The sequence below is a fragment of the Protomyctophum parallelum genome, assembly GCF_964188405.1.
Source record: "Protomyctophum parallelum genome assembly, chromosome: 17".
NCBI lineage: Eukaryota > Metazoa > Chordata > Actinopteri > Myctophiformes > Myctophidae > Protomyctophum > Protomyctophum parallelum.
The window spans coordinates 32,237,007-32,260,301 of NC_139719.1; the positions used below are offsets into that span (position 1 = coordinate 32,237,007).

Here is a 23,295-nt window from a genome sequence, read left to right on the forward strand (position 1 = left end):
TTAAAATCCACCATCGTTTTAGTTGCAGAAATTGCAGAAATTATAGCTGAGCCGGGTAAGAGAGCTTGTTGTGTTTTGGTGTGTCTTGGTCTTATTCAGTGTCTTCATTCACAGTGTTACTCGTGTGGTATTGAGAGAAGCTCCATTATGTCATTATTGTCGTGAATAAAAGGATGTTTTGCTAATCTGTATTGTAGAGTATGTTAATACAATATAACGTAATTGGTGTGGTTGCATTTGGTCTCCCTCCCTGCTTTTCTATTGAGTCATTCAGATCTTGTGTCTAGGTTGGACACAGACTTTGACACGATCCATTTCTGGTTTGACACAAAATGTTGACCTGAAGGTCAAAAGTCAATTTCTCCCCTGAACCAACAGGCAGGTTCTGTTAGCTCAGTGGTAAAATGTAAGAACCTGAGCAAGAGACCTGGAGGTTCAAGTCCAGGGTAGGATATAGGAAACTTACATAGTGCAACTTTAATTTGGACAGTAATATTTATTATATTATAATACAGGGGCTCTCAAAGCCCATTTTATGTAAGTTTGTCACAGCATTATATGGACTTGTGTTTCTTAGATTTGTCGTTGGATTTCTTGGATCAGCATGTATGACATGTGTATATGATATTTTTATAGCATGTCCATGGAATTCTTCTCTATATCATTTAAAACAGTGTTCATTTATTGCTCGTCTTATTAGTTGCCAACACATAATCCAATCACTTTAGTTGCAGAAGTTGCAGAGGAGAAAGCCGAGGAGGGTAAGGTCACTTATTCTACTTTGGTGTGACTTGCTCTGAATCAGTGATTTCATTCAGTGTTACTTTACTTGTGTGATAAAGTGTGTGCGTTTGTTCTTCTTCATTAGTTGATTACAATTTAAAGCCGCTATAATTTTAGTTGCAGAAGTTGCAGAAGTCATAGCTGAGCCGGGTAAGGGCCCTTGTTGTGTTTTGGTGTGTCTTGGTCTCATTCAGTGTCTTCATTCACAGTGTTACAGTGTGGTATTGAGTGTGCCTTTCAGTTTGTTGAAGGAGTTAAAGCTCTATTACTGTATGTCAGGGTGTTTTGTGTGAATTAAATGAAAGATGTCCCCAATTTGTATGTAGAGTATGTTAATACATGATACAATCGCTGTGGTTGTATTTAGTCTCCCTGCTCTTCTATTGAGTCAGACTTATTTTGTTCTTGCATGTGTCTAGGTTGGACACAACCTTTGACACGGTCATGTGTCTAGGTTGACACAAAATTTACCTGAAGGTCAAAAATGTATTTCTCAGGCAGGTTCTACTAGCTCAGGTAAAAATGTAAGAACTTGATCAGGAGATCTGCAGGTGCATGTCCAGGGTAGAATAGGAAACTTACATAGTGCAACTTTAATTTGGACAGTATATGTATTATATTAGGGGCTCCCTAGCCCTTGTATACCACGAGCCCATGTTAATGTTTGTAATATAATATTACACAATTGGGGTGGTGGTAAACACCACCACCATTGAGAAATGTATACGCATTTCCTATAGTCAGGTTTGACCACTACTTAATTTCTCCCCTGAGCAAGTAAACAGGTTCTATTGGCTCAGTGGTAAAAGGGTCAACACTTGAGTGGGGACCAGGGTTTAAATCTGGAATAGAACATGAAAGTTACATAGTGTAGCTTTATCAACACTAAATAAAATTATAGTTTATCGTTGGTAAACTGTGGATAAGCATATATTTATTGGCCAGCTTATTGTATACTTCACTTGTTTTAGCTGAAGGAGCACCTACAGAAGAGGGTAAGAGAAACAATTATTTGTTAATTATTATGGTTTTCGTATGGCATTATGATGAAAATAACCCAGTGAATCACCTTTGTAATTGTATGAAACTTATTATGGGCTTGTCTGCATAGTGTGTCACAGTTTTGTATGGATTTGTGTTTCACCTTTGTTGTCGACTGCTGATGAATAGATTGAATGGATTTCTTAGGCATGTATTTGGTTTCAGGTGTGTTCATGTGTATGTGACTTTGCCTCTCTCAAGTTAGTATGACCCATGCTTGTCTGCATAATGTCTGTCATACAGTAGCATTCTATGGAATTGTGTTACTTAAATGTTTATCATTGACTGCGGATTAATGGATTTCTTCAGCATGAATGATTCAGAATGTATGATGTGCTCATGAGTATGTGATATATTCATAATATTTGTTCATGGAAGGCATCGTGGAATTCAATAAACATTGTTCATTGTCCTCCTTCATTAGTTGTTTACAATAATCACAACCACTATAATTTTAGTTGCAGAAGTTGCAGAAGTGAAAGCTGAGGCGGGTAAGGACACGTGTTCTGTTTTGGTGTCGGATTTAGGGTTACTTGTGTGGTATTGAGTGTGCATTTTCTTTTATATTAGTTGTTTATGATTAAAATACACTATAAATGTTGTTGCAGAAGTGTGTTTTTTCACACAGTTTTAGCCGTGTGATGTGTGGTATTGTGTGCATTTGATCACCATTAGTTTACAATTAAATTGCACTATAAATTTAGTTGCAGAAGTTGCAGAAGAGAAAGCAGAGGCTGGTAAGGTCACGTATTCTGTTTTGGTGTCAGATTTAGGGCTACTCGTGTGGTATTGAGTGTGCATTTTGGTGTGACTTGGTCAGATTCAGCGTTTTGTGTGTTATTGAGTGTGCGTTGGATCACCATTAGTTTACACTATAAAATTTAGTTGCAGAAGTTGTAGAAGTGAAACCTGAGGCGCGTAAGGACACGTACCGGTATTCTGTTTTGGTGTCAGATTTAGGGTTACTTAAGGTATGTGCATTTTCTATTAGTTGTTTATGATTCAAATACACTATAATTTTAGTTGCAGAAGTGTGTATTCTTTCACACAGTATTAGCCGTGTGACATGTAGTATTGAGTGTGCTTTTTTCACTAGTTGTTTTGTGATCACTATACGTATTTGTAGCTGCAGAAGTGTGTATTCATTATCCATAGGCTACAGTGTTACCTGTGTGGTATTGAGTGTGCATTTTCTATTAGTTGTTTATGATTAAAATACACTTTCATTCATTATTTTAGTTGCAGAAGTGTGTATAATTTCACACGTGATACTGAGTGTGCGTTTGATCACCATCACCATTAGTTTACAATTAACATGGCACTATAAATGTAGTTGCAGAAGTGTCACACAGTGTTAGCTGTGTGATGTGTGGTATTGTGTGCGTTTGATCACCATCACCATTAGTTTACAATTAAAATACACTATAAATTTAGTTGCAGAAGTTGCAGAAGTGAAAGCCGAGGCGGGTAAGGACACGTATTCTGTTTTGGTGTCAGATTTAGGGTTACCTGTGTGGTATTGAGTGTGCATTTTCTATTAGTTGTTTATGATTAAAATACACTATAATTTTAGTTGCAGAAGTGTGTATTCTTTCACACGTGTGGTATTGAGTGTGCGTTTGACCACCATCACCATTAGTTTACAATTAACATGCACTATAAAATTAGTTGCAGAAGTGTCACACAGTGTTAGTAGCTGTGTGATGTGTGGTATTACCGGTATGTACGTTTAATCACCATCATCATTAGTTTACAATTAAAATGCACTATAAATTTAGTTGCAGAAGAGAAAGCAGAGGCTGGTAAGGGCACGTATTCTGTTTTGGTGTCAGATTTAGGGCTGTATTGAGTGTGCATTTTGGTGTGACTTGGTCAGATTCAGCGTTGTGTGTTATTGAGTGTGCGTTGGATCACCATTAGTTTACATTTTGCACTATAAAATGTAGTTGCAGAGGTTGTAGAAGTGAAACCTTAGGCGGGTAAGGACACGTACCGGTATTCTGTTTTGGTGTCAGATTTAGGGTTACCTGTGTGGTATTGAGTGTGCATTTTCTATTAGTTGTTTATGATTCAAATACACTATAATCTTAGTTGCAGAAGTGTTTATTCTTTCACACAGTATTAGCCGTGTGATGTGTAGTATTGAGTGTGCTTTTTTTCCACTAGTTGTTTGCGATCACTATACGTATTTGTAGCTGCAGAAGTGTGTATTCATTATCCATACAGTGTTGCCTGTGTGGTATTGAGTGTGCATTTTCTATTAGTTGTTTATGATTAAAATACACTTTAATTTTAGTTGCAGAAGTGTGTATAATTTCACACGTGATATTGAGTGTGCGTTTGATCACCATCACCATTAGTTTACAATTAACATGGCACTATAAATGTAGTTGCAGAAGTGTCACACAGTGTTAGCTGTGTGATGTGTGGTATTGTGTGCGTTTGATCACCATCACCATTAGTTTACAATTAAAATACACTATAAATTTAGTTGCAGAAGTTGCAGAAGTGAAAGCCGAGGCGGGTAAGGACACGTATTCTGTTTTGGTGTCAGATTTAGGGTTACCTGTGTGGTATTGAGTGTGCATTTTCTATTAGTTGTTTATGATTAAAATACACTATAATTTTAGTTGCAGAAGTGTGTATTCTCTCATTCTTTCACACGTGTGGTATTGAGTTGAGTGTGCGTTTGATCACCATCACCATTAGTTTACAATTAACATGCACTATAAAATTTGTTGCAGAAGTGTCACACAGTGTTAGCTGTGTGATGTGTGGTATTGTGTGCGTTTGATCACCATCACCATTAGGTAACAATTAAAATGCACTATAAATTTAGTTGCAGAAGTTGCAGAAGTGAAAGCCGAGGCGGGTAAGGACACGTATTCTGTTTTGGTGTCAGATTTAGGGTTACCTGTGTGGTATTGAGTGTGCATTTTCTATTAGATGTTTATGATTAAAATACACTATAATTTTAGTTGCAGAAGTGTGTATAATTTCACACGTGGTATTGAGTGTGCGTTTGATCACCATCACCATTAGTTTACAATTAACGTGCACTATAAAATTAGTTGCAGAAGTGTCACACAGTGTTAGCTGTGTGATGTGTGGCATTACCGGTATGTACGTTTGATCACCATCATCATTAGTTTACAATTAAAATGCACTATACATTTTGTTGCAGAAGAGAAAGCAGAGGCTGGTAAGGGCACGTATTCTGTTTTGGTGTCAGATTTAGGGCTGTATTGAGTGTGCATTTTGGTGTGACTTGGTCAGATTCATCGTTTTGTGTGTTATTGAGTGTGCGTTGGATCACCATTAGTTTACATTTTGCACTATAAAATGTAGTTGCAGAGGTTGTAGAAGTGAAACCTTAGGCGGGTAAGGACACGTACCGGTATTCTGTTTTGGTGTCAGATTTAGGGTTACCTGTGTGGTATTGAGTGTGCATTTTCTATTAGTTGTTTATGATTCAAATACACTATAATTTTAGTTGCAGAGGTGTTTATTCTTTCACACAGTATTAGCCGTGTGACGTGTAGTATTGTGTGCTTTTTTTCACTAGTTGTTTGCAATCACTATACGTATTTGTAGCTGCAGAAGTGTGTATTCATTATCCATACAGTGTTACCTGTGTGGTATTGAGTGTGCTTTTTTCTTCAGCATTAGTTTACAATTAAATATGCACAATCATTTTAGTTGCAGAAGTTGCAGAAGTGAAAGCAGAGGCAGGTAAGGACACGTATTCTGTTTTGGTGTCAGATTTAGGGTTACCTGTGTGGTATTGAGTGTGCATTTTCTATTAGTTGTTTATGATTAAAATACACTTTCATTTTAGTTGTTAAAGTGTTTATTCTTTCACACAGTATTAGCCGTGTGACGTGTAGTATATTGAGTGTGCTTTTTTTCACTAGTTGTTTGCGATCACTATACGTATTTGTAGCTGCAGAAGTGTGTATTCATTATCCATACAGTGTTACTTGTGTGGTATTGAGTGTGCTTTTGTATTCAGCATTAGTTTACAATTAAATATGCACAATCATTTTAGTTGCAGAAGTTGCAGAAGTGAAAGCAGAGGCAGGTAAGGACACGTATTCTGTTTTGGTGTCAGATTTAGTGTGTATAATTTCACACGTGGTATTGAGTTTGCATTTAATCACTATCACCATTAGTTTACAATTAACATGCACTATAAATTTAGTTGCAGAAGTTGCAGAAGTGAAAGCCGAGGCGGGTAAGGACACGTATTCTGTTTTGGTGTCAGATTTAGGGTTACCTGTGTAGTAAGTGTGCATTTTCTATTAGTTGTTTATGATTAAAATACACTATAATTTTAGTTGCAGAAGTGTGTATTCTTTCACACGTGTGGTATTGAGTGTGCGTTTGATCACCATCACCATTAGTTTACAATTAACATGCAGTATAAATAAATTTAGTTGCAGAAATGTCACACAGTGTTAGCGGTGTAATGTGTGGTATTGTGTGCGTTTGATCACCATCACCATTAGTTTACAATTAACATGCAGTATAAATTTAGTTGCAGAAGTGTCACACAGTGTTAGCTGTGTAATGTGTGGTATTGTGTGCGTTTGATCACCATCACCATTAGTTTACAATTAAAATGCACTATTCATTTAGTTGCAGATGTTGCAGAAGGGAAAGCAGAGGCTGGTAAGGCCACTTGTCTGTTTTGGTGTGACTTGGTCAGATTCAGCGTTACATACTTGTGTGGTATGAGTGTGCTTTTTTCTTTTGCATTAGTTTACATTGAAAATACACAATCATTTTAGTTGCAGAAGTGAAAGCCGAGACTTGTGTTCTTGTCTGACTTCGTCAGATTCGGTTTACATGTGTGGTATTGAGTGTGCTTTTTCCCCCTTCTCCATTAGTTGTTTAAATTTTACACAAAAAATGTTGTAGCAGAAGTATGCATTCATAGCGTACTGGTGTGACGTATACGTATGGTATTAAGTGTGCGTTTGTAGTTTTTCATTAGTTGTTTACAATTCAAATCCACCATAATTTTAGTTACAGAAGTTGCAGAGGTGAACGCCAAGCCGGGTAAGGGCATTTGTTGTGTTTTGGTGACTTTTTGGTCTAGTTTACGTGTATCACACAGTTTTTCTCGTGTGGTATTGCGTGTGTGTTTTTGGTGATGTTGAAGGAGTTTGGACAGTTTATCTTAAAATGGCTTTACTTACAGATTGAACAGATTCAATATTGAATAATAATCCAGTAATGGGATTAGTCTTGGCCATCTTAAAGTTTACATTAATTATTTTAGCTGAAAAAGCACCTACGGAAGAGGGTAAGAAATAATGGGCCGTATTTTGTGTGTCATAAGTAATAGGTCTTATTACTTAACTTAAGACCTGGAGGTGTGGCCAATGCTGTTTAGCTATTTTGAGTGGCCAAACAGCATTGGCCACACCTCCAGGTCTTAAGTTAAGTCATATGACCTGGTACTTACAAAATAGAGCCCATTAATGTGTTACTGTCTGTTGCATTGGGAGTTATCTGATGCGTCTATGATGGAAAATAACTCAAGTGAACGGCTTCATAAGATACATATTATGTGCTTGTCTGCATATTATACGTGTCACAGATCCCTCGAATAGTATCTGTGTTTCTTTCACGTTTTATGTTGACTGCTGATGGATAGACAATGAATGTATTTATATTGGCATGTTTTGTGTGCTGAGTGTGTATGTGTATGTGTATATGCGATATTATCATAATATACTATACGTTCATGAATTCTGTATGGAAATGAATTTAGTTTATACCTGCCACTATTGCTGATGGATGCAATTTCAAAAACTGAAATTACCTTTTTGTTATTGTTACCATTATGTTTTTATGATGTGCTGTAGGCATGTGATGTGGTTGGGAATGTACTTTATTTTGGTTTATCTGCCAAGGTTTTGTCTGTGTGATTTAAGCACGGTGAAAGTTGGCATCACATTATCCTTCTCTATCCACCCAGTTAATAATTATATTTATTTGCTCAGCTGAAGGCCCTGCAGCAACAAAGGGTAAGGGTCCTCTTTTAGTGTCAGGAAATAAATGCTGTACTGTATGCAGATTTATCTGGGACATAATTTAGAACTGAAATTGTCACTCATTTTCTTTAGCTGATGGAACCGCAGACGAAGGTAAGATGGAGTTGTATGCCTACTGGACTGGATTTAATCTACTTTTATACTAAATGTATTCACAGAGTGACGTGTATACATGTTCGAGAATGTGTGAAACTGATATCTGTGCATGTATACGTTTTAAACATTTCAATTCAGAATATATTTAAAGTTGGTATTCAACAGTATATGGGTTTGTCTAGTGTACTGTAGGCTCGGGCTGTATCAAGGTCTCAGTTCATCTCAGTTCAGCTCACTGATGTGTTTGTAATCACCATGGCAATAAGTGTCATGGGGTCCTCCAGCAAGATATGCTGAATCTATGGAAGAAGGGGACTTAATTAGTTCCTCTCTATTCATTATTATGTGGGCCATAGGTATTTAAACCCAACAAGACTTGTCCAAGCTAATTGCAGCATCGTAGGCTAAGATGATGTTGTCAAACTTGTCATAGAAACTGAAACCTTGCCCAAATTGTCCACTTTTCTACTCAGTCTTATGTGAACAGCCCAGACAGTTTAAGTTGCTCGATTCAGTATTTAGATGTTTGATATTCATTTTAGCTCCACCACTCCCTTCATATACAAACCCATTGTAAATTCAAGCTGTATCCTCCCAGTTTGCTGCATCAATGTTGCAGCTCTTGAGGTTGGCCTTCAGGGTGTCTCTGAAGCGGAGAAGGGGTCTACCCAGGCTACGCTGTCCCTCAGCTGACCGTAGAGCAGCATCTTTGGCATGCGGCTTTCAGGCATTCGGACAACATGACTTGCCCACCGGAGCTGGGCCTTGATGATCAGGCTTTCACCACTGGGGTTTTGCAGGACCTCAAAATTTGACACCTTGTCCTGCCACTTGATGTTGCATATTGAGCATAGGCACCTCTGGTGAAACCGTAGTACTCAAGACTATACTGCTCTGTAGACAGCAGTTTTTGTGTGCAGCTTTATACTATGGTTTTGCCACAGCCTCTTTGTCAGTCTTCCAAAGGATGAGCTGGCTTTGGATGTGCGCAGTGATATCTCGTCGTCCATTTCTAGCGATGGTGCCATCTAGGTAGCAGAACTTCTTCACAGTCTTGAGGTCCGTATTGGGCTATTGGCCACTGGTGGTGTGGGGAGCAGTAGAGCAAGATTCTGAGCTGATGGAGTTGGTTGAAACATGGCCTCTGTCTTCCCCAGGCTTATAGTCCGGCCAAAGCACCTACAGGATACTGAGAAGTGGTTCACAATGTGCTGGATGTCATTGGGAGTTGTAGCTGTCAGTGCAAAAGAGTAGGCTATGTACTGTAGGCTTAATGTTAGCAAACACAAATATTGTTATTTCCTGATTTAACACTTGAGTGCCTTATGCCGTTTTTTAAATCAAACTCATGGATATATAATATTTAATATATGTTTGAACCAAACATTTAATCAATGTGTTTTTGTCCTGAAACTTCACTTTACTGTTGTACTTCCAAGGCTACAACGATAATACAGTGTGTTCAATTTGTGTTCTTTTTATTTATTATAGGCTAATTATTTTTTTAATTCATTAATTTATTTTGCATGTAATAGCACTACACAATTAAGACAATGGTTGACCTAATACGTGCAACAACAGCTGGTTGTTGTTTTTTGTATCACTGTTTGACGTCGCATGATTTCGTTTTTAGTTTGTCTTTGCGTGTGGTCACTGTGGTGGCATGCTTATGTTTGTTATCAAGCTCCATTGTTACTGTATATATATATGTATGTCCTGTCTGTGCAAAGTCATACCGTATGTCTGTCAAGTTGCTTTTTCCAGTTCATTTGCTTCCTTGCTTGTCCGCAGCATATTCAGACAGTGACGAGTATGGTAAGAGAAATAGCTAGTGTTCTCCAACGAGAGCATGGCCTGCGTGTCTCTTAACGTCTTACTTCATGTTTAAATGTGGTATTCTGAGTTGGACAGGATGTCAAATAATATAAAAATAATTTTGCAGACCTGGGGCAATTTCTATCTGCAGTGCTTCTTCTGACTGCTCAATGTTTGACTGGACCTTGTGTTGACAAAGATTCAAGTTTCATAAATCAGGCTTCATATAAGCCTCATATAATATAGTATAACACTTGCTCTGATTCATACATGAAAGGAACTCTTAATTCACACTTAATTGACTGGGATACTGAACTCTGTAATTCACTACCATTATATTATGTTATGTGTTTGACTCTGTCTGTCTAAACATTTCCTCTGCCAAATGTAAAGAAATAGGAGAGAAAGATTTGACAAATATATACAGATAATATAACGGTACATTAACTACTGTATGCTATGCAAGATAAAAATGTATTTACAGTATATTGGTACCGTGTCTCAATGTCCAAGAGTCACTCACTGTCAGCAAATTTGAACTTCTATAGGGTACGTGCGATATGTGACAGCGACAAATCATGCCCAGCCTTGAACGAACAGGAATTTGCTTTTCCATAGACAGAGTGCTGCCCAACATGCATGCGAGCTATGAGACTCTACCATTTTTGTTTCTGTCCCTCGGGTAGCTATATAGAACAAAGAGGCTTGCCTTGAACCACAGCTGTGGTTATGTGTAGCATGCCTAAAGGAAGAACAGCTGCTGCTGCTGCAGGCCAAGTTACCTATGATGTGACCATTTTAAAGTGTAGAGTACTTACATACATACATACATTATGTGTATGTCATCGCTGCCTGGTGAAAACCTAGTATGTCCGAAAAGCTGTATTCCAATGGATGAAAGGTAGTTATTATTAGTCACAAGCTCTTTTACCTACTTTTCACCTGTTCAATATTTATAAAATCGACTGACACATCCCCCCCTAAAAAAGAAAGAAACGGATATCTGCAAGCTAGTAGATTAGTTCTTAGGGCATTAATGTACAAAAAGAAAAAGTTGAAATATGGAGATACGAGGTATCTGCCTGACAGCAATGTTCACATTGTACTCAAGTCAAGGTCAGGTTGTTTGTACAACACAACCTGTGTGATGTCACAACCAACAGCCATCTACAGTAAATCATTTTGAGCCGTTTTATTTTCATTAAAATGGCATCAGTATCAAGACAAAGACAGGTTTTTTTTTTAAATGTCCAAAAAGCCATGATATTGCCAAATTCACAATAACAAGAGTTTTACCATTAAATCCAATTAGATATAGACATATTTATACCGTAATTCCAGCTGAAAACAACTGGAGGCAGTTTGCCATTTTATACTGCTGACATTATTGTAATGAAAGGGTTATGATGTTCCTTTAAATCAGTGGTTTTCAACCTTTTTCATGTAAAGGACTCAAGGCCCACTATTCAATTGGCATTTGAACCACGTTCGTTGGATAGATCTCATCCACAATTCCATGCTGTATTGATGTTGGTACCATTAGGAGAGATATAGGCAAACGTTGATCAAAATAACTATTCTACATTCTCCAATCTAGACTTCTTGTAAATGAAGTTAACTTAAGTAATACAGTTTAACAATTTTACATTATTGAACTTCTTAGTTGTGACAAAACAATTACTACATTGCATCCATTGGAACACAAGTTCTGAAAAGTAACCGTTGGACATACACCGTTTCAGCCCAACAGCAACTAATTTACTTAGTTGGCATTAACTAAATTAATGCCATTCATTTTCTACACCAGAATTGGTTGTAAGCAATATTGACAATGATGGAAACATGTGGATATCCATCTGTGCAAAACCAATAAAAAGATTCAGCATACCATGGTAGAGATTGGTCACTGTATGGGGTAGATTGGTTCCTTTGGACCAAACACAATTCAGTCCAGCAGAAGCTTTGCAAATACTTTGTCCTATGTCTGATAATGGAAAATACAGTAATCAGAAGATTGTATAACTTTTTCTTTTTTAACAGTTGTGTTTTTACTTCTACAATAAGTAAAAACCATTTTGAAAGTATAGCAAGGTTATGCGCATGCATAAATTGAGTGGCAAAGTGAGTTTTAATTTATTTAACATTGTTTAACGTCGTTTAATGCAATCTAATAGGTTTTTGCCACTCAGGAGTTCCCGCATAACTTCCGTGATATGATATTGTCATGTGTGATAATAATTAAATCATATAAAGCTTAATCTTATACTAAGGTGTGGACCAGGTACAAGAGGCCAGAATAATAGGCCAACGTAATCAGAAATAGTAGGGATAAAGTATTTGGTTATCAGACCACCATGAGATGGTGGTCTGAGAAATGTAGACTTGTTTCACTTAAAGGATTTTTTTCATTGTACAGGCTTTTTTTCTGATTACGTTGATATAATTATTTATTGTTTTTATTATTCCTTTGTTTTATCTAATTTACACTGACTCATAGCAGAGTTTAACAATGCATTCCTATCCTTCCATATGTTGAACTGGGGTTGTATTTTTCAGCTTGTCCTCAACAGTATGGTAAGAGATAGCTGGAGACAGTGTGGGGATATGATTATGAATTGCATGAAGATTAAATGTTATGAAATGCAGTTTGTATATGTAGATGACAATTGAAATAATGTAACAGTTGTTGTTTGGATTGGTCTGATGTTTATTTTATCGTGGATGTTAGGAGGACATGTTGATGTGAATTGACAAGGTCTATTTGTGTTTGTCTGTGTGTTGAATGATTCTGAATGATTAAATGAGTTTAATCATTACACCAGTTTTTTGTACTGTACTGTACAGTACACAACTGAAAGACCAAGATTCGCAAAGACTGCTTTATTTGGGAATAATACTTTGCAATGCAATTATATTGTGAATTTCCTTGGAACCACCTTGTTTATGCCAACAGCACACTACTTTCCTATCCACTTGTTTTTGTTGATGCATGATTGCGTTCCATTGTTTATTTTTGTGCTTTGAGCCAAGGACATGGAGAAGTTTGCCGTTGACATAAATGTCTCATTGTGTAATAAATGCGTCTCATTCTGGTTTACAGTACCTTGGGAAGAAAGTAATGTAATTGATTCTCACAATTCTCTGTGATGAACGACCTACCCCGCAGTATATGTATGTAGATTTGTGGTGACCTAAAGTCTTAATGGCCACAAATGAGTAAAAGTGATAGCTATGATAGAAGCGCATTCTCATCAGCTCACATTTGAATAAGATGGCAAAACCCTTAACCTAAAAAGTTGTTTAACCTAAGATTGTAACATGTTTTTGTAGAGATGTGATTGTGAGTATCTGCCGATACCGATTTTCCCGATCCGATATATATATATTAGGGCCGGGACTAATTATTAATTAGATTAATTTAGATTAATTAACTACAGAAAAATTTATCGCGATTAACTACAGATACATTAATCGCACCTTTTTTTTCACCGCGGAACGTTTCTCACTGGGCGCTTTTCTATAATACTGAAAACTGGAAATAATAAAAAGTCACCCCATTTTGTGTTGCCTAGAACTGGAGGTCTGACTAATTTTTTTTCAGACCTCCAGTTCTAGGCAACACAGAATGGGGTGACTTTTATTATTATTTCCACAACAGGTATATTAATGACAGTAAAATATTGAAAATGAGTGGTATCCTGTAGTCACTATTCATTGATTCACTGGGATACCAAAAACATTAAAAAAAAAAAGGTTTCTCGCTGTTCTCGGGTTGAATATTGATATGCGATTAAAATGCGATTAATCTAGATTAATTAATCGCAAAGCCTCTGATTAATTAGATTAATTTTTTTAATCGAGTCCCAGCTCTAATATATATATATTTTATAGGACACGATTTTAAGGGGTCATCTTAAAATCGTGTTGTGTGTTATTGTGTTCATTGTGTTGTGAATTGTGGTACAGAAATAAACAAACTGTCCGGGCGATATTGTCAGGGAGGTATCTCTGTATCGTTTATGATAGTCATTCATGACATATGATATTTGATCATATTGTCCGTTTCTAGGGAAAATTTAACTAATTCGGCAGCAGTAACATTTTCCTTTTCTCTCTATCAGTGAAACGGCCAGGATGATTTGTTTATTTTTCAAACACAATTCTTATATGAGGCGATCTAAAATCCCCCTATGGGGATTACAATGCAAATACAAAAGTACATGAACCCACGATTTTATCATTCTTTACATATTTTAAAGATTCTCTCAGAGACAATTGAGTCACAATAGCTAGTGAGATATGGTCCCTGCTGAAGCATCTCTCCAACCTGGTTGGTTTTGAAGCACATGGTCATGTTTGTATTTAATTGCCTGATATCATTCTCACTAGTTCAAACTGTGGTTGGTTCTTTGTTTGGTTGTTCCAATGTTTGATAATGTATGTCTGTCTGCATACGTTTGACGAAGGATTGTTCATTCCTATATGTTCTAGTGTTGAATCGTCCATGTACTCTCAATGACAACTTTAAGAGCATTTTTTGTTTTGTCCATTACTACAGTATGACTTGTCATGCAATATGTGAGCATGTTTCTACATGTGGTCTAATGGGCAGGGCCGTCTTCCATAAGAGAATGACTGAGATTACAGCTTCTGTTCCACCTTTCAGACGGAGCGACTGAGCTTTCGGGGATCTTCGTGGACAAACCCGAAGCAAACATAACAGGTGTTGCAGGTGAGAAACAGACACTTTCTTTTAAAGACCCTTTTAAATGTAGAATTAGCATACATAATTGAAGTACTTTGCTGCCATATAAAGTATATCCGGTCCAAAATAGCAAGAAGTGTTGGTGTTCTTGGCAAAGCAAGGTATTTATTAAACTATAAGTCACTACTCACATTATACAATACGCTAATATTACCATATCTATCCTATTGTGTGGAGGTCTGGGGAAATAATTACAAAGGAAACCTCCAGCCACTTGTCATCATACAAAAGAGAGCCATAAGATTAGTGCATAAGGTAGGGTATTACGATCATACTAATGAACTGTTTTTAAGGTCAAATACATTGAAGTTTATTGATTTAGTTGAACATAAAACAGCTCTTATTATTTATAAAGTAAGAAATAGACTAATTCCTAAAACTATCTTGTCATACTTCAAGGATAGGGAAGGGGGGTATGAGTTAAGAGGAGACTTAAATTTCCAAGAACCCAGTGCCAAGACCACTCGGAAGAGTATGTGTATCTCTGTCCGAGGGGTTAAGATCTGGAATGCCCTACCAGAGGAAGTCAAACACAGTAGTGACTTTTCAAAATTAAAAAAATTGCTCAAGCGAATCCTTTTGGCCAAATACAGCATACTATAGGGAAATTATGTATATGGTGGATGTTGACGTTATTGTATGATCAACTGATACTTTTTTGTACAGGTTTTTGATAAGTAATTAGTGCTGTCATTATAAATAATTAATTAACTAATATTATTGTATTTATGGTAACATAAAAAAATGTGTGAACCAAATGACATTACTCAGCAACAACATAAATGATAATGATCATTGGCAATGAGGGTAACGTGAATAGGGATAATAACAACAATTATAATGTGTAATCTAACGGTCATGTAATGATATCTCTACGGTGACACTGGGGGGGGGGGGGGGGGGGGTTTGGTGTAGGGTGAAATTCTCGTTAATGTAATGAGTATTACGTTTCATGTTCTGTAAGTAGGATAGGCATTTATAAGCTTTTAGCTTCTGCCTACTCCTTTTGATCATCTTCATGTTTTCGGTCTTGTTCTGTTTTCATAACGGCTTACATTCATTGTTTAAATATATTATATTTAAATATTGTATTTGAAACTGAAGGATGATCAAATAAACTAAACTAAACTAAAACTGGGTGTTTTAATTGTGGTGTACTGTATATTTAATAAATATATCACATCTAATCTAAATTAGACAGACAACCCAGCAGTGGATTCCTTATATAACATATTGAGATGACATTGATCTGGAACTTTGATTCATCATGCTAGTGATTGATTATGTAGTTACCGGGCAACCGGATTATGCGTTTGTGGGCAACAGGCCAGGATGTGACGATCACAATCAAGGTGGACTCGACCACTCTGGTAAGAAAGCCTACAATGAAGTGGCTGAAGGGGAAGTGGATGGACCTTTGCAGCAAGGCCGGGAAACATTTCCAATTCAAGGAAACCTACGACAGAAACACTAAGGTGTGTGTGTGTGTGTGTGTGTGTGTGTGTTTGTGTGTGCGTGCGTGCGTGCACTGTGCGTGCATGCATGTGTGTGTGTGTGTGCGTGAGTGAGTGAGTGCATCCCATGTGACAGACGGACTGTTCACAATCTCAAGTGTGTAAAAGTGTGCATATGTTAACAGCTGCTAATATTAAACTAACTTAATCCCACTCAAAGATCTATACTTATGAGATGAAGATGATCAAATTGGTCCCTGGTGATGCCGGGGGCTACAGGTGTGAGGTGACAGCCAAAGACAAGTGTGACAGCTTTACCTTCGAGGTCACCGTTAATGGTGAGTGGAAGCAAACACTGGGTGCTGTCTCGGGGGGAGAGTTGTCTTCAACCCATTTAGCCTTATCATGTGTTCAAACTCTCTCATTCCAGCTGCAGCACAAGAGCAGGCGCCGGCGGATGATTTGTCTGCCTTCAAGAGGTCGTAAGTGCACCAAGTTGAACTGAGAACCCGCAATGCACTGTCAGGTTCCTTTGGAGCCTATAGGTGCCCGGACCACAAGGCCAGTGGTCCGGGCCAGTGGCAGTGCACTGAGTTTAGGGTGTTTTCTTCAGACTGTAGTGTGTGTGTGTGTGTGTGTGTGTGTGTGTGTGTGTGTGTGTGTGTGTGTGTGTGTGTGTGTGTGTGTGTGTGTGTGTGTGCCCTAAATACTTGTAATTTTATAATGTGAAGAAAATAAAGACTATAGCATTAACAAGTTGTAAATGACACATTATACATCAAAAAACAATTATTCGATATTAAGTAGATAAATAAGATAATTAAGATATAAATCTTCTGACGATTGTTTAATTATAGTAACTGTTTCACCGCAACAGACATGTGTGAATGTGCCTCCGTTTAGTGTGTCAAGTGCATGTGTGTGGCTGTATCTTTCAGCACATGTGGGATATGATACGTTATTGTCCTTGGCACTGTCTCATGTGCAGCAGATACTGTATGTTTGATATCCATTAAGCTACACCCGACACCCTGTCTGTTTCCAAACACAGAGGTGCTGGGGAGGACGACGGAGATCTGGATTTCAGTGCTTTGCTGAAAGCTGCCAAGAAGTGAGGTTACAAAAGTATTAAAGATGGAGTGCCATGATTTTTTTCCACCCTAAAACATGATCATCAGGTCTTATAAGGAAGAAGAAGGTTTTTTTTAAAGTGTACAGTATGTTAAAATGACGTTTTTATGTGGGCACCCCCACCAGTTCATTAAGTATGCCTGGTTTGCCTGGTGGGTGGTGATGGATGGTGATCCACCTGAACTTAAGCCGCACCCACAGCTGTAGTTGTATGATAAAGGGGGAGGGGTTAGGGGAGGGGCTGATAACTGTTTTTTTCATTGGCACGTTTGACTGTCAAGAGTTCAGCCTCCAGGAAGAAACCCTAAATACAAAGGGAATACATCATTGCACATAAAAACGACTCCAGGGTGTCTAATGAAGTACTGTCACCTCATAGACAAATGAAAAACTCCATCTTTAAGCATTGTCTTATCCACAGCTGTATGCTTGGCAACACTTTGTAAACCCCCGCATTCAAGACCTCTTTTCCTTAACAAACAGGAAGAAGAGACCTGAACCGGAAAAGATTGATGTGTGGGAACTGCTTAAGAGTGCCCATCCCAACGACTATGAGAAGATCGCCTTTGATTATGGCATCACCGACCTGAGGGGCATGCTCAAACGTCTGAAGAAGATGAAAACTGTTGAAATCAAGCCAATGGAGGGTAGGGTGACGTGGGTTTTGGGAAAAATAACAATGTAGAATACAAGACAGCTGGGGGAGAAGGAGAATGAAATGGCCATTTATAAAAGGAAATACAAATACTCATTTAACTCTGAGAGCTCAAGTTACTCTGAGAAAAGCTCCCCTCGGTCAACAATCACGGACACAAGCTACTCTTTTTGCTACAGACATTTAACACCAATGCCTTAATGCCATAAAAATGCTGTGAGAAGAACACAAAACAAATACAATACATATTAATTCACAACGGGTACGCTGACAAAGCCCCAGACACTGATTCTATCTGACTCATGGCAGCTACACTGAGAGTTAGAGTTGGTTCAACTAACTAAAACAACACAGATTTTGCCATGTGTGAAGGACACAAGATGCCATCTATTTTGTGCTATCTGTATGCGCCCTCAGCGTTCCTGAAGAAGCTTGAATCTTGCTACTCGGTGGAGAAGGGCAAGAAGATTGTTTTGACCTGCGAGGTGGTTGATCCCAATGTCCAAGTCAAATGGTTGAAGAACGGCCAGGAGATCAAAGGCTCAGCCAAGTACACACACACACACACACACACACACACAAACAAAATAGGGTACTTTTTTACTACACTAAGATTTTATTATTTAGACAGTAAGCCCATATCTTTTTCCCTCCTTTACTAAGATGGCAGTAGCTGGCTGTGGAAAAATAGCGAGCTAAAATTATCCATGCCACAACATGTCATATTTTCAGATGACACTTCCATCAACACTTTGTATTTATAGGAGGTTGTAATTAGCCTCTCATGGATACTTAGTTGCACATTGCTAAGACGTCTCATGGGCCTTGGTCAAAGATCTCTAAGGTCTGACTGGTCACTTTGATCTATTATTTATTGGGGGTCCAGAAAAGGTCAGACCACCTCAAAGAGCTGGTCTGAATTCAATCTCTGTGCAGACAGCACCAGATTTGAAAGTGATATGCTCCACACACGTATACGTACTGTATGTCAATAAGTGATTGGTTGAACGTGTCACATACACAAATTGATAGATTTGATGACCAATTTGCAGCCACATTAAATTTACTTCATGCATGATGGCTGCTCACTCAGGAACTCCATTATCCTTCCTTCAGTCTAGAATTCCCCTTATATCCAACCAAAGCGAGAGATAAAATGAGCATATTTGTGTGTTTTTTTACACTCCCGTCTTGTCACTTTGCCAGGTATGTCATGGAGTCAGTTGGAAACGTCAGGACTCTGACCATCAATAGGACAACCCTGGCTGACGATGCTGCATACGAGTGTGTGGTTGGCGAGGAGAAGTGTTTCACTGAGGTGTTTGTGAAAGGTAAGCAGAAGCAGTTTCAAATCCCGATTATAGCACTAGCTTTTTGTATTGCTACTACTACTCGGCTCTCGGGTAACCAGACATATTACCAACCAATACGTCTGGGGAAATCACAATTTGGCTTGAACAGTAGAGAAACCTTCTGCTACCAAACATACACCCACTGCTTTGAAGTGCCATCGTGACACCGGCTTCGCATTGAGTTTTTAGGTTAAAGGGATCGTGACATTAAAAAAGTTTTTTTTTTTTTTTCTGAGCTCAGTTGCACCCAAACAATTTCTGTGGTCTGGGGTTTTCTGGCTCAAACAAGTGCTCTGATTTGCCTGTGGACTGTGAGTCCACAAATCCCATATACCTGTATGACATAAGAATTTGCCAGCAGATGTCACTGTTGAGGGATTTTGCCTGTTTTCATTGCAGCTCAAAATACTTCAGAACACAGAGAAAAAAGGTTCAGGTTGTGTGGGTGTAATTGAGGTCATAAAACCCAAAAGAAAAATGTAAAATTAAAATGTTATGAAACCTTTAAATGAGAAAGCATGGGACCTCAAATGATGCCACTGAACACATTTGAACCTCTACATTTTGATATCACATGACGCATCATCGATACGGCGAACAATCTCCGGACATTTGGCTATAAACTAGATCAATTCACAGAATGTATAGCTTTAAGTTCTGACCAACATGACATGTTTCTGAACAGAGCCCCCTGTGACCATGGTGATGCTGATGGATGACTACCATGTGGTGGTGGGGGAGCGGGTGGAGTTCGAGATCGAGGTGTCGGAAGAAGGCGCTCATGTGATGTGGTCAGAAAATATCCCTCCCTATTACGCAGTGGTGTCTGTAATATAATGCTCAATACATTTCATATCATTAGTTTTTTCACGGCTTGATTACTGGCTGCAAGGCACTTTATTCTGGACTGCCAAAGAAAACAACTGGCAGATCACAGCTTTGTTCAAAATGCAGCAGCCAGACCTATACTTCTACACTATTGCTTTTAGTTGATCTTTTAAATTCTTTGCTGTTATCCATGTCCTCACTGTATTGCATTACTGCTAGCCTGACCCAGCCAGCGTGCTTTCTTGTCTAGAGGGGCAGGCGTGCATGGAGCAACCGCTGGAGAATATTGGTTCACCGACCCCCTCTTCCCCTTTTTTACCTATGACTGCACAGATCTGCGTGAAACGTTGCACGTTGCATTTTTTTATATTACTCCTCCAGATTCTGTCCAAAACTCCCGCAAATCATTACATAGTATCTCTATAGTCATGTGCTCAAGATGGATTTGTCTGATATTTCATATTCCATCCTAATTGGCTAACATTGGCTTTCAAAGTTTGCAGGATTGGACAAAAGGCCTTACATCATGAACAATTTACGTGAAATCTTTCACGCACTTTCTAGTTATAGTGCCACCAACAGTTGGATTTTTGCAAAACAAATGTTTGGAACAAAATGCCTCAAATCATCCAATTACCATCAAAGGTGTCACATTAGCCTATTATTATAGCGCCACCAGGAGGCCACAACCTGACCTGGCCTGGCGGAGACCTGTGCCCTGAGGGGCACTTTTTCTAGTTTAAATTATTTGAAACACTTCATCTTAGAATGATCATTAACCATTTATTGCAAAGCTATTGCATTTAGTATGGTGGTGTGGCTCTGCTCATGTGATATCATATCATCTGATATCTCAGATTATCTGTGCATCGAGACACAGATCTGATATCATATCACATTTGATATCTCAGATTATCTGTGCACTGAGACACAGCTGTGATATCAACAACAAACCCCCAGAGCAGAGCATAATAACAAAGACATTAGGCTACATCAACAGCATAACTTCAATGCATTCCATACTGTATATAGATACTGAACATATCACATGATCATAATAGATTCCATAAAACACATTATAATCACAGATACCCATAACAGAACTAGATACCACATGTGGTACAATCCATAAATCACATGTATAATCACAGAATCACCCATTACAGAACTAATGCTACAGGGAGGAGGCTGGGGAGGTGGAGAAAATTTGAACGCCGACATCTGAACAACAGAGACACAGAGTCAGCTAGCAAGAAGACTGAGGACAGGGTGACTGCTTAAAAAAAACACCTGATTGAATGTGGGCGTGAGTGACTTAGCTGGCAGCGAATGAGAGTGAGGGAAGTTGACATGGAGAGAGGGGATTATATATTAAATCTTCTGCCTTCCGTGTCTCAATGATCGCTGGATTTGTTTTTGTTTTCATCCAGGTATTTTGAGGACGTGGAGCTAACAAAAAATACAGAAAAGATTCGCATTAAGAAAGATGGAAAGAAGCACACTCTCACTATTCTGGAGGCTACCTTAGATGACATTGGAATGTACCACGCCTGGACAAACGGGGGTCATACCAAAGGAGAGCTGGAGGTGGAAGGTACCACATTATAAGCCACAGCTACACAGTAAAATCCTCAATGTTGATTTAACTCAGAGTGTACAACTCTACTGTACTGTGTAGCTCTGTTCCAGTGTGTTCTTACGCCCTGCCAGGAACACCTCTGTTGCAGTGCACACCAACACAATTCAGAACACCTCTGTTACAGTGCACACCAACACAGGAACACCTCTGTTGCAGTGCACACCAACACAGGAACACCTCTGTTGCAGTGCACACCAACACAATTCCACTGCCAGTCGAGGTGTCCGACATTAGTACAAAATAAACAAAACTACTTTGCTGCTCACCGAAACGAAGACTACTTTGTGTTGTTGTTGAAAGTCTATTCTCCAGACTGGCAAGCCTCTCAGGACCACAGCTTCTCTGGATAATATACTTTTTGAGGGCAGAAAGTAAAATGTCCGCCAGACATATTTTATCTAGAGCACCCTCTACAGATCTGGTCAATGCAAATTACCCATTGACCAGATCTGTAGAGGGCGCACTAAATAAAATGATTTTTGTTTATGCCCAAGTATATTATACAGAGAAGCTGGGGTCACGAGAGGCTTCCCAGCCTGGAGAATAGACTTTCAACAACACAAAACAGTCTTTGTTTCGGTGAGTAGCAAAGTAGTTTAGTTTTTACTAAAGTCAGACCCCTCGCATAGCAGTGGATTTTTTTGTTGGTGTGAAGCAGAGGCGTTCCTGGACCGTTAGAGAGAACTCGCTAACGCACTGGACCAGGACTACTGTAGATGCAACATGAACTTAACATGTTTTGTCTTATTGTCTCTCCATCTCGTCCTTGAATTCCCCTTACCGTTGCCCCCAATGTGATCTCCTTCAGAAAAGGAACTGGAGGTGTTACAAGACATCGCTGATCTGACTGTCAAAGCAACAGACCAGGCTGTGTTCAAGTGTGAGGTGTCGGACGATAAGGTGACAGGGAAGTGGTTCAAGGATGGCGTGGAGGTCCTGCCAAGTGAACGTATCAAAATGACCCACATTGGAAGGTACCGTACGAAGCATGTGTAATATGGGTGCTGCCCTATAGAATCAGTTATCGCAGAATTGCAGATGATTGCACCGAATTCACACAGGTTTAACTGTAAGAATCTGAAACAAGAATATATCTGGGGGACATTAATGAAAAGAACATTAATGTTGAACAAACTGAATCCATAGGGCTGTACAAAGCTGACAACAGGAAGGTGGAATATTTACACATTTTTTGCCCCATCCTCTCAGGATACATAAGCTGGTCATCGATGATGTATTGCCTGCAGACGCTGGCGATTACACTTTTGTTCCCGAGGGTTATGCCCTGTCGCTCTCTGCCAAACTCAACTTCTTGGGTGAGAGAAACGGATGGCAAAGAATATCGGATGCATTAAATTTCCGTTGATAATTTTGCTAACACTCACATTTTATTTCCCAAACTAGAGATCAAGATTGACTACGTACCCAGACAAGGTAAGTAAAATAGCTGACAAACTTCAAACTACATCAAACAGTTCATGCACTGTCTACTACTGTCAGTGGTGGAAAGTACATTTACTAAAGTACTGTACTTAAGTTCAATTTTGAGGTATTTGTACTTTACTTGAGTATTTCCAATTTTCAGTACTTTTACATATACTCCACTACATCTTAGATGCAAATATTGTACTTTACTCCACTACAATTATTTGAACACACGATTTTGATTATTAT

General features: G+C 38.6%; 1 protein-coding gene across 7 annotated transcripts in view; it reads left to right on the forward strand.

The window, feature by feature from the left end:
- Positions 1 to 23,295, forward strand: part of LOC310874836 (myosin-binding protein C, fast-type-like) — a 45,331-nt gene that overhangs the window by 10,852 nt on the left and 11,184 nt on the right. For 2 of the 7 annotated variants that reach the window (XM_083787712.1, XM_083787713.1), the window contains 15 exons: positions 7,959 to 7,979; positions 9,774 to 9,797; positions 14,464 to 14,529; positions 15,889 to 16,037; positions 16,237 to 16,354; positions 16,447 to 16,498; positions 17,068 to 17,127; positions 17,631 to 17,794; positions 18,220 to 18,352; positions 19,009 to 19,133; positions 19,840 to 19,945; positions 21,413 to 21,576; positions 22,430 to 22,595; positions 22,831 to 22,937; positions 23,026 to 23,055. In XM_083787712.1, coding sequence (XP_083643838.1) covers positions 7,959 to 7,979; positions 9,774 to 9,797; positions 14,464 to 14,529; positions 15,889 to 16,037; positions 16,237 to 16,354; positions 16,447 to 16,498; positions 17,068 to 17,127; positions 17,631 to 17,794; positions 18,220 to 18,352; positions 19,009 to 19,133; positions 19,840 to 19,945; positions 21,413 to 21,576; positions 22,430 to 22,595; positions 22,831 to 22,937; positions 23,026 to 23,055 — 1,485 coding nt within the window. Of the gene's footprint in view, positions 1 to 7,958; positions 7,980 to 9,773; positions 9,798 to 12,353; positions 12,372 to 14,463; positions 14,530 to 15,888; positions 16,038 to 16,236; positions 16,355 to 16,446; positions 16,499 to 17,067; positions 17,128 to 17,630; positions 17,795 to 18,219; positions 18,353 to 19,008; positions 19,134 to 19,839; positions 19,946 to 21,412; positions 21,577 to 22,429; positions 22,596 to 22,830; positions 22,938 to 23,025; positions 23,056 to 23,295 lie in introns of all 7 variants that reach the window. The other 5 variants (XM_083787714.1, XM_083787715.1, XM_083787716.1 and 2 more) reach the window with 3 other exon arrangements.